General features: G+C 33.6%; 1 protein-coding gene across 5 annotated transcripts in view; it reads left to right on the top strand.

The window, feature by feature from the left end:
- LOC143251762 (synaptosomal-associated protein 25-like) overlaps positions 1–12761 on the top strand; it is a 41188-nt gene that overhangs the window by 11789 nt on the left and 16638 nt on the right. For 2 of the 5 annotated variants that reach the window (XM_076503022.1, XM_076503008.1), the window contains exons 3-4: positions 1754–1795; positions 9616–9664. In XM_076503022.1, coding sequence (XP_076359137.1) covers positions 1754–1795; positions 9616–9664 — 91 coding nt within the window. Of the gene's footprint in view, positions 1–1753; positions 1796–8970; positions 9020–9615; positions 9665–12761 lie in introns of all 5 variants that reach the window. The other 3 variants (XM_076503028.1, XM_076503016.1, XM_076503036.1) reach the window with 2 other exon arrangements.

Here is a 12761-nt window from a genome sequence, read left to right as displayed (position 1 = left end):
TTAGAAGGGCTATTACATAACCATCCCAAAAACACAGTTCTCAAAAGCATTACAATACCTAAGAAATGCAAAAAAAATTTCAAGGTGTTTTAATACATTCCATTACAGCTTGATATCAGCTGTGAGTGTGACATGACTTGCTTATTTGCATATGAACCCTCTGTATATACAAGTGAACCATATCTTGGAAAAAGCCCTGGCATAAACATTAATTAAACAGCCTTACCATAGTGATTGTAAGATTGCGTACTTTTATATGCTGAGTTGCAGCACCAGTAGGTTACAGATTCATAATTACATTTCTTGCATTTTTTGATTTTGAAATGTGTACGAGAAAAAAAATTTTCTTCACTTAACTGTCAGAAGCACTAAAGAGTAGTTCAAAATGAATTAATGTTTAACAACAACACAAAAGTGCTTCTTGCAACACACTATTTCTGACACCATAAAGTGTTTCCTTTTGAACACTATTCTTATTTTTTTTGGAGGTGTAGGGGGAGAGAGATAGTAAATGTTCTTAAAGTTCAATGAAAAGTAATGTGTTTTGAAATCAAATTATATATTGTTTCTTTGGTGTCAAGGGCAATAAGTGTGTAGATGACTATAGAAATAAATGTAAGGTTTTTTGTGGCCATTCAACCAGAATAATGTATATACCATTTTCTAAATGATTATTGATTTGGAGTAAAACTAAAAGTGGATGAGAGTATTTTGGAAAACAGAGTAAGAAGTGGTTTTCTGTGTTGTAAGCTAGCTGTAAGGATATGATTAAGGTTGTATAGATTGTGTAATGACAACATTTAGGATGTAACCCTGAAATATTTCTTAGCAATAAGGAAAATTAATATAAATGAACATCATGCATTGGCTTACATGTAGAGTGGATACAATATGTAAGCTATTGCATAACATGTTTCTAGATTCTGCATGTTTTGACTAAATTGAATGCTAGAGATGAAATTTAGTTTATAAATGATTGTTGGACTTTATAAAACTGGTTTCTGATTTCCTAACAATTTTCAAATGTGGATCTTTTTTCATTTTAATAACAATGGATATTGATTTGAAAGCATGATTTGAAAACATTGGTTTGTCAAACAAGAGTGTAAAACCATACTTGTATAATTAGTTTTATAACATAATTTTTGTGTTTGGTTATGATATTTTTCTATTTTCTAATAACGTCCTTGCAGGGAGTTAATGGTTAGCCTGCTTGACTGTAGAAATAGGGTTGTCATAACAACAAAAAACAATATAGTTTGTTGCCTGACTGCATTATAAAAATAATGGTTAAGTCCCACTATTTAATTGGCATAGCCCAGAAGCTGACAATATGTGCTGTTGGCTGGCTGCCTTTCCTGTTGCATAGCAACTTAAAATTAGTGATGGCTAAAATAGATAGTCCTTGAATAGTTTTGCATAACTAATGAAGTGAACTATGAAGTTAGATAGATATGCTGTAAAGTAGTTTTATGGAAAAAGGAAAAACTCATAAAATAACATATTGGAGATTTCCTATATAGTGTAACTATCGTATTAATGGAATCATTAAAATGGAAAATTATAATTTGTGGATCTCACTAGGTTAACAAAAGATTTGTGAAGAAAATATGAAAATGTCCAATGAAGACAATAAATTAAAAGCTGTTAAGATAAATGCTAGTCAGATAATTCAAGTATCAGGTGAGATGAATCAAAGATCTGTGTTGGATATTAAAAATGAATTGATAATATCTTGTCTTTTACTTCATAGTCTCTGGAGTCAACAAGACGAATGCTGACATTATGTGAAGAGGTTAGTGTGGATTATAGTTTTTCTGAAGTCCCTGAACTGTTAGTTACATTTTTTAAAATAATTATCTAAATTTAAAAATGTGTTCTGTTTTTTGGCTTTTGTTTTATCTTAGGCCTAGTAAATGTTAATTGCCTGTTTGATAATACTTCTTTTATGTAACATTCAGAAAATAAGTAAAAAGAAATAATTATAGTACAAGGTGTAATGGAGGTTATTTCTGTACTTAAATTTCATACTGGCCTAAATAAGTCATGAGTTCATAGAATTTGTAAGTTTCTTTTTTTATACTGTGCAGAAATACTTTGCATTAAGTTCAGTTCCTCTGCTTTACTCTTTATTGATTTCTCAAAATCCCTTCAGGTAATGGCTTTATTAAACTATAGATAAGAAAATGAAAGACTTGTAATTCTAATCTTGTGCATTATTATAAATGGATGGGAAATTCACAAGACATGCATGTAAAAGATACAGTTTTAAGAATTTCTTAAATACATAGGTGTTCAAATAGTTAAGCCAGTGTTTTATATAGTTATTGACAGTTGTTGAATTTTATTTTTAGGTTTAGTCTTTTTAATACTAATATAATTCTCCAGGAATATTTGTATCAAATAAGAATGGCCAAGGTACTCAACAGTTATGATACAAATATGCATGTTAAAATATCAAAAAGGACACAGAGTTCACACAAAATGATTATCACTCACTTTTGTTTCTCTACTCACCAAACTTATAAACAAGACAACAACCTATTGCTAAGGTACTAAAACAGAAAGTGACCCAGCCATCAAATTGGTCCTTTTCTTGTTTTTCAGTTGAGAGAACTTTACAGCTACTTTATCACTAATGTCAGTTTAAACCTAAATCTACTGTGTTTCTGGACAAGGCATGATGTCATTGCTTAGTCATAATAATTAATTTTTTTTTAATTATAGTTTTAGTGTAAACAGTGTTATCATAAACTCTTCAAGTTATCTTGTTCATATAAATTTGGTAATCTCTTAAAGAGCTTAAGTACAGGGTGAAACAGAAATTACAAGCCAATAGTAGACGGACATTAGATGACTGTAATACATAAAACACTCACTTTGTACATTACACAGTTGGTGTCTTTAGGAAGCTAACCCCTATATTATATATGAAGTGAAGGAGTAAAAGAATTCCACAATTCATAATATTAAACATTTATCACACATTCATAGAATCCCTTAAATTTCAATTAAAGGGAAAAGATAGAAAAACAATAAAAATATTTTGTAATTGTAAAATGATATAAGGATGGCAGTGTCAAAAAGAATGCAAACAAGAATATTTGGATGATACAGCTCTACATAGATCATTCGTGCATGACTTTCAATATTAAAATTCAATGTTATACTGTAAAATGCATACTTAAATATCACTACAGTTGGAAGTTGTACATTTCTGACTGTTGTTGTGCAGTTTGTTTATTACAATATCATGGTCATTTAGCATAGGCATCAGTGTGGTGTAACTAAGAGTCTAGGACTTGCATATGAGGAAGATCAAGTTGAGTCAAAATATGTCTTGATTATTGCAGACTATTACAGACTTGCTACAAGGTTGGTTGATTTCACCAAATTTGTAAAGATTTTGTACTCATGGCAACATTAATTTTAATATTAAATGTTATATAGGACTGGTCTGTGTGTAGCTGTTTATCCATTTATCCTTATATTCTTTTTTGCATCTTTATTGGTAGTGCTGTCCCAACATCATGTTACATTTACCAAATGTTTTTGTTACTTATGCCATGATGAGTAGTACCACTGTTTCTGTTATTGCTCGTGGTATGAGATATTCTCTAAAGCTGTTACTGAAGATAATTTTGCATATGATACTTAAAGATAACTTGTTCTTTATCTGTTTGTATTAGCTTTGTTTTGCTGGTATGGTAGTAAATTGTTTGCTGCACAATTAATATTTATCTTAGTCTTATTAACTCACTTTAATATGAGTATCTATGGCATTGTGCATAAAAGACAACAGGAAAAGCCCCTTGGTGTGAATTCCTGTACATGGTGAGGGGACCTCCCAGGGAAGGTTCTGTTCTTTCAGTTTACATCCTCTAGGATCTAAATGTCCACCAATGTGTTTGCAGTGCATGGTGACCCATGAAGGGAAGGAGAGGATCCTAGTGGTTGAGGGATCCACCCCTAACACACCACTTTGGCCTTGAATTTCTGTAGATAGGTAATCTTGGGTGGTCCCCTAGTCAACTTGGGCTAGGGTCAACCAAGTACCAGTGTTGGATGCTCTCAACAGGTGTGGACATTGTATCTGATGCTGGAGTTTTGGTACAGTGCTCAAGAAATCTTGGCATTGTAGTTGGTCCCCTACAATGGGCTTCATGGTGGGTGGGGGGTCAGTGAGCACTGACATATTCCTTTTTTTTTATTATGGATCCTCCACATAAAAACTTAAATAAAATAGTGAAAACCAGTCCATAGGTAAATGACCCCGTCTTGAATCTTCAACATCTGTAACACCTGTTGTACCTCATTTTCTTGTACTACATTCTCTTTCAGACAAACCTTTAGGGCAGATGTCTCCCTTTTTCATTCAGAAGGGACTAGAGAAACTTGCTGGCTTTCCAAAGTCAGTAAAGAAGCTTCAATCTGTTGACATATTGGAGGAAAATCCACATCTCAGCAGTGAACTCCTCTTGCATTCCAAGCTGATTGGGGATATACCTATTGAGGTTACACCTCATGCTGCTTTGAATTAATCACAATCATGAGGTGTTGTTGAGAGGGATTTGAAGAACATCCCTGAGTTGGAGATTCTTGCTGGTTTCTCAACCCAAGGAGTTTCTGCAGTGAGGCATATCTCCACTCTCAAAAATGGAATTACGATGCTGACCAGTGTTCTCATTCTGACATTTACATCACCACACCCACTTGCCACAATCAAGGCAGGTTATCGTAATTGCAGGGTACAACCATACATTCCAAACCCTCTCAGATGTTTCCACTGTCAGCGGTTTGGTCACTCAAAGACGTCATGTCATGGTTCCTTGACATGGGCTCATTGTAGTGGCAAGGACCATGATGCCTATGAGTGTGAAATGGACCCTGATTGCATCAACTGCAATGGCTCTCATCCATCCTACTTTTGTTCTTGCCATAAATGGTTGGAAGAAAAAAAGGTGCAGCATTTGAAAATGATTTATAGCATTACTTATCCCAAGGCTCGAAAGTTGCTGCCCACCATTTCATCTTGGATGTGTGCTGCTGCACTTCGTTCCACTACTACAGTGGGAGTGCAGAGGGATCTCACTGTGTCTCCAAGAGAAATTTTCTCAAACTAAATGAAAAATCTTTTGATCTCCATGGTTAAAAAAGTTGATGAATCAACTTTAACACTCATCTTTGTCCCTAACATACATTCCAGCAAGTCCCAAGATCCACTTTGTTTGGTTCCAGGTACAGGCATTTTTTTGGGTACATCTTCTTCTCCCACCCCAATATACAAAAGAATCATTCGTTCATGTCCTCAGTCGTTAGAATCTTTTTCCAACAGCAAAAACCTTCCCAATCGACCCAGGGCAGGATCCATGGAGATTGATAGACCTCCCTCGAATAAAGATAGTAAAAAAAAAGATCTGGTCATAAACAGAAGGGTTCTCCACCCAATTCACCAACACACAAATAAAAATGGCAACCTTGATACAGTGGAACTGTCGAGGTTTATGTTCTAATCTAGATGACATCAAAACACTGATTGCTTCCTACCATTCTGTATGTCTTTCCTTACAGAAACATTTCTAAAACTTGCTGATACAGTCACCTTTTGGTGGTTTTCTTTGAACAGAAATGACAGGCTGTGTGATGGATGAGTGCATGGAGAGGTGGCACTGTTGGTTGATCTGCATGTGTCCACTTTGTCTGCCATTCAACACACCCTTGGAGGCCATAGACATCACTGTTTGTTCTCTCTACCTGTTGCCTGGAGAGACCTATGATCAATCAGACCTTGATGCTCTCATTGAACAGTTGTCGTATCCTGTGGGACTTTAATGGACATCATCCCCAGAGGGATATTGTGATTATTGATAGGAGGGGCTGCTCTGTAGAGCACATGCTCTCTGATCACAACCTTTCTTTTCAATACTGGTTCTTCTGCTTATTTTCATGCATGTAGTCAGTTTGTTCTCCTTCACTATTCTTTCATTTTTCATGGAGAAGCCTTTCTCAAATGACAACATCTTGTATCAATTGTCTTTGACATTGAGATGACTTATAATACAACATGGAGGTATGGCATTTTGTGAGACCTCCATATATGGGTTATGTGGCCATGTGCCCACTTTCAATAACAGGACCCTTTTAAACATGTTCTGTCCCAAGGTTTGTTCATAACATTAGACAGTGTTATTGGTGATGATGACACTGTCCACCCTGGTAAAGTTTTTAGTTTTTTGAAGGACATTAATCTTTTTAATGCTATTAAAGTTTTTTTTATTTATACATTAAACCTTTTTAATGTGGTTCCTTTTTAGGAATCACAGTCCATCTAGTTCGATTTGAAATTAGAAAATGGCTGTAATATGAAATAACTTGACACCAGGACTGGAAAGGCTAACTTCAGGTGACAAATGCTGCTGTTTAAACTTCCCTTTAGTCATTTTTAAAATTTTGCTACATGACTTTTAAAACTTTTATTACTTTACTTTTTGAAAATGGCCATAACATCAAATAACTCAGAACCAGGACTGGAAAGGCCAACTTCAGGTGACTGACAGTGGTTTTTGTAGTTACCTGTAAGCCTTCCTGGCGAGTTATGATAATTACAATTATGCTACAGAAAGTCCTTTACAACTTCTGTTACTGTAGTTCTTCTCATAACATTGTAGACTAGATGTAAACATTGGCTTTATGCTATTTATAGTTTTGTTGTTGTTGTGTGTTACCTTAATTTCCTTTTCTAAATTTTACTAAATTTACTTTAATTTTACCTTTTTACTGGATGTTTGGTGCAGATAGTCTAGCTGCTTTGTGCCATAAAACACTAAATCAAGCAACCAACCACACCCTTTTCTTGCTTATATTCAAAACTGACTGGCCCATTTCTCTTTAACATCTACTTCTCTCCAGTTTTTAGAATACTGAGCTACATTGTTATTCGTAGGAACAAGCTTGCTGATACCACTCTGGCACTCTCCGTGCTGTGCTTGTTCGATGCATGTGCTATGGTCCTGCATTCAAGGCTTGGCTCTGTGCCAGTTGGCAGTTGACTTGGAGTGAGCAATGTGAAAACAAGCTTTTCCAAATAAAATCCTCTATTGGACTTTGGCCATCTTGCTTCTATAGGGATCGGAAAGAGGATGTTGTTCCAACTAGACTACGCATTGGTCAGAGTATTTTAGCTCATTATTTTCTTTTATCTGGGAATGATACACCAATGTGTTGTCTGTGTAACACTCAGATCACAATAAACCACAATTAACTGTCTTGCCATCATTATGATTTTCAATTACAGCACCATTTTAAACATGTTCTGGCCCAAAGTATATCCATAATGTTAGACAGTGTTATTGGTGATAGTGACACTATCCACCTTAGAAATATTTTTAGTTTTTTGAAGGTCATTAATCTTTTTAATGCTGTTTAAGTTTTCAATTTATACATTAGATCTTTTTAAGAATCCAAGTCCATCTAGTTCGATTTGAAATTAGAAAATGGCTGTAACATCAAACAACTCGAAATCAGGACTGGAAAGGCCAACTTCAGGTGACTAATGCTACTGTTTGAACTACCCATCAGTCATCCTGGCAAATTATTATTAAAATTTTGCTGCAAGTCTTTTAAAACTTTTATTACTTTCTGAAAATGGCCATAATTTCAAATAACTTGGAACTAGGACTGGAAAGGCCAACTTTAGGTGACTGATGGTGGTTTTTGAACTTACCTTTTTAGTCTTCCTGATGAGTTATGATAATTACAATTATGCTACAGAAAGTCTTTTACAACTTGAATTACTATAGTTTTTCTCTTAACACTGTAGACTAGATATAAACATTGGTTTTATGGTATTTATATTTTTTTTGTTTGTTTTGTTTTTCCTTAATTTCCTTTTATGAAGTTTACTACATTTACTTTAATTCTAACTTTTTACTGGACGTTTGCAGATAGCCTAGCTGCTTTGTGCTATAATACACCAACCAACCAACCAACCAACAGGAAAAGTACTACATTACTTTAATTAGCACTTGTTAGTCAATTTCAACTTTTTTAACTTAAATTGTCAAGTGAGCAAGTTACTATACTTCTGAGTTGACAGGTAATTTATGTGATAAATTTCATTGTGTTGTCATGACATGTCTTGTGAACACACAATATCTAAGGTATTCTTCATGCATCTAATTATGCTAATAAAGGTATCTCCCTCAGTGTTCTTACTTGAAATATGTCTTTAGCTTTGCTAATGCATGGGTTAAGCATTGGCTGAAGCTTTTATTTTGTGAATCAATCAGTTATGTTTTGGTTTTACTCAGGACTTTGAAACTAATTTTATTTTTGGCCACTGCAAAATGTTACTTTAAAAACTACTAGCAAAAGTGCCAGCCATGTTGTCAAAAAAACAAAAAGCTGTATTTTTTAAACCAACATTACCATTTGTATACAATGAAACTGTTGACAGTGATCCTCATAATCTGATCAGTAGGGTTTGTGTCCAGGCTACAGCACCATTCATTTTTTCATTCTGTTAATGATGTTAAAGCCCTTTTTACAGCATACAGTAGATATGGAGTAAAAGTCACTGTATTGTGTATTAGTTATATCTTCACCATCATTAAGATGTAATTTAAGGAAGTGATGATAGAAAAAGGCTTAAAGTATTAACTACTTGTTAATGTAATTAGTGGGTCCTGATTTTAAGTTTAAAAAAACTAATATTTACAGCAAGTTTCTGATAACTTAAATTTCATCTTTACTTGTAAAACATTTTTAAGAGATGAAGGAAAGGTTTATATTTTTGGTACCAGTATCAAATGTATTATAAACATCAGCAATTTTAATAGTTTAAAAATGTTTGGCATCTATTATATTAATTTGGTCTGGAGAACACTGGCTTTATATGTTACTAGCCTATTTACCATTTTCCATTTTCCAATGGAAACATGATTTTATTCCTTTTAATGCTTCAAACCTCAGAGCAAAGAGGCAGGGATTCGAACACTAGTGGCCCTTGATGATCAAGGAGGTAAGAATTAGCCATTAGTGGCATTCATTTTTTCCCTCTTCCCTGTAATTGAAATGTATTTTTTAATTTGTAGTTTTAACTACAATAGGTAAAAGTAATTTATATATTTCTTTGCATATGATTGTGTGTGTATTTTTTCCATTTACAGAAAAAAAACACTATCATATTTTGGTTTTTCCTTTCATTCCCAAATCTCAAGATCTTGTGAATAGAATATCAAGATGTCTTAGTTGTTCCAGTTTTAAAAATGTTGACCTTAACCCTTCTAGTTTTATCACAGTAGCAGCTTCAGCATGGTGTGATATCCTTGTTATGCTGGAAAATTTGTCATTAAACACAGTGCTTTTAGTGCATCAAAGTGGCTTGGTTGGAGTACATAATTCAGTTATCATGCCTGAGCTTTTATTATAGAATGAAGGAAAACAGGTGATTAGTAATTTGTGATGTCCTGTGCCAAATAAATAGCTAATTTTGAATAGTTTTAGAATGGAATATCCTAAGACTTTTTTGTTATTAATTGCTCAGCTTGTTTAAAACTGTTTTTGTTGTGTGATTATCTTTTGTTTTTGTTTTTTTCTTTTTTTTGCTTTATTTAGAGTCAAGATGTAGGAATAAAAACATTGGTTATGTTGGATGAGCAAGGGGGTAAGGCTTTATTTTTAAAGTGGAATTAATTACTTAAATTTGTTAAATTGTTTTTAATCCTTTGATTACCATTTTGTTTTGTCATCTATGTTGTTGTCTATAAAAACTAGATAACTGCTATTTAACCGCATTAAAAAACAACTCTTGCTGATTATGGTCTTTTGTTATTTATCTTAATTTGATGGTTTACGTTTTTGCTTCTTTTCTTTTTTTTGATGAAAGGTTTTCAAAACATATTTCTTTGTTATGAAAGCTTGTTTTTTGGTTTGTTCAAAGATTTTGAAAAAACCATGGCTACAGGCTTGCGAGTTCTACTTTCTACACTGGTTTACAGTGTTGTAAGTGGCAGCAAAGAATTAATCTGATATCTCTAACCTGTTTGAATTTTTCATTTATTATAGTTTATCGAAGTACTTCATTTTTGTTAATAATGTTGTAGAAAAATAACTATGAAAAAGTTTTATCACTAACTTTTTGTATCTTTCAACACAATTGCTTGCACTGTTGCTAAGTTATGAAAAAATCCTTCCTACTTTATTGCATTATTTTGTAAACTTTCCACCTTTGACATTTGTCACATTTCTGTGTAGCACATCTTTTTTAAGTTTCTTTCCTTGCATGCAGTATAGTTAGTGTATTGAATATCTAATGAACATGTTTTTATGTTTGCTGTGATTTTAACAAGCATTCAGATATTGTGAACAGTTTTAACTGACCACTATTTACAATCATATATAGTAGTCTCCTATCACAATATTTGTTTGTTTTTAAATTTACATGTAGAGAAATGTAACTGCTCTTTTATAATAAGTGTGAGTTACTTTATTTGTAGCTACAAATTTGGTATTTGTTTTCATTAGCTACAATTGTTTGAAAAAGGTACCTGGTTTAGTCATAAAATTAAGTTAAGGAGTTTTACAGTGTACACGATAGGTTGATTGTAACTGCACAGCAAGATTCAAAAGGTTATAAGGAATTAAATGTTACTAAACATTCAGAAAAATATTTTTGGAAGATTGCTATATATCTATAATGTTACTTTGTTTATACTTACATTCTTTATTGTAGTGACTTGAGTGAGATCTAAAATTAAACATTGGTTAATTATGTTTGTATTAAACTGGACTGAATAAATTAAATATTGATTTCTGGGTATATCTATGTATATATCATTGATTGCATTAACAAACATTCGATTTCAAGCATATCAGTAAAATAGTTAAAACAATGTTGCAAGGTAATCTTTTTTGTAATGTACTAGATGTAACTTTGTAACATTTTTGTTCCTTTTTATATCAAAGGCAAAAAATCTAAGAGTTTTTCTAATCACTTGTGTTTTTAATTTCCTTTGTATATCAGCATTTCTGTACAAGTTGGAATGATATTGTTTTTAAATGTAATCTTCTCCATTGCACAGAAAGCTGCATATTACATACACTCATGAGAAACATTTACATCAAAAGAAAATTAAATGGTCTCTAAGGCTGCTTGCATCATTTGCCAGTTAAAATTCTTAATTTCAATACAACACGTCCTCTCTCACACAACAGCTTCTCTTGTTGTTCTACTGTCCACTAATGCATTTAAAAAAATTTTCCCACTTGTTGCATTTGCCTTTATACCTAACAAGTTTTAGCTTCTCATTTAGCATGTACAGAGAACTTGTGACAACTCTCCACCAGTAGGAGCATGACACACCTTCCTAGAGCATCTGGCTTCCTCTGTATTATTTTGTGAATACCTCACTTTTTAAATTGGCACTCTACAAGTTAAGATGTGTTTTTCACTTGCTTTCAGTTTTCAGTACATTGTGTTATATGCATTTTGCTACAGCCAAATTAATTTTAAATTTGCTTAGATAATTATTGCATTTTAAAGTGTTTGTAATTGTCATTTACCACTCTTGTTGCAAATTACAAATTCATGATTTATCATGACTGTTGCATATCACTGTGGTTCCTAATGTTTCTGGAGGCTCAAGTGGGCCTTGGGAATAATATAGTCTGCTGAGGAGGTGCAAGCCTTGGTTCATCAGGAGTTAGTTTCTTGCATAGGTTTGGGTCTCCTCCTTCCACATGCGAGTTGGTGCTACTTTCAGCTGGTGAGCATATTCAGAATGAAGATGATTTGGACAGCATATTTCCTACTCCTTCAGTTTATGTGCTTCCAGTTCAAGCACATTTTTGAGGAGTTTCATCTTTCTGCTCCTTTTCTCCAATTAATTAAACAGGTTTGCCTCACTTTCCCTCTTGTGTGAGCTTTGTAATTTATACTAGTTGTTGTTTTCTTATTTACATGACAGTTATGATGTTCTTGCTCAGTGGTTTTCCTCTTGGGTATGTTCAAGGGGTTTATGTGCCTTGACCTTTTCAAGTTTCACACTTCATTATTTCATCACTGTTGGAATTTTTATTGGGAATCACAAAGACTGAATCCACTTTTAGTTCTTTAAGGTTTGAATCCTGAGACTTTTATCTTTTTTTTTCAGACACAGTTTCAATGGACTTATTTTTTACCCTTACTAAAATTTTGTGTCATTTCTCTATATACATTTTGTCAGAGGCTTTTCTTTGTTCTCCTGACAAATGTTGATGAACCTTGGATCTGTTCTGTGGTCAATGTTGGCTAGTTTATCTTCATTGTTCCTTTTCCTTCCTGGTTGCTTTGTTGTTGTGCAAAGATGTTTTTGTCACTCATCTGAACAACAAATTGTCATCTTTCTTGTGTTCTGGTTTCTCATCCTAAAGCTTTGGTGTAGATGCCTTCAGTCAGGATTGGAGGGATCTTCACCATTATACCCTCCATCATATACATCTCCCCAAAGCTATTTGTCATCCACATCACTTTGTGTCAGGATCTCTTGGTGGTTCCATTTTGGCTGGCTCATCTTTGGTACCTTAGGTTGGGTGAGTCAGCTGATTTGATTGGATTACTCTTCCCTCTCCTCAGAAAGGTGTAATCTTTATTGTGTCTTGCCTCATTAGATTTTCTATATCACCATGTCTCCAGCTGTTTATTTTATTTTCATCATTCTCCTGGCAAAATCATTGAGGTGAGAATGTCTACTACCCATACTTTTCTCTTTGCCTGCATCATT

This window comes from Tachypleus tridentatus, chromosome 1, assembly GCF_004210375.1.
Source record: "Tachypleus tridentatus isolate NWPU-2018 chromosome 1, ASM421037v1, whole genome shotgun sequence".
Classification (NCBI taxonomy): Eukaryota; Metazoa; Arthropoda; class Merostomata; order Xiphosura; family Limulidae; genus Tachypleus; species Tachypleus tridentatus.
This window is presented reverse-complemented; position numbering and strand designations above follow the sequence as displayed.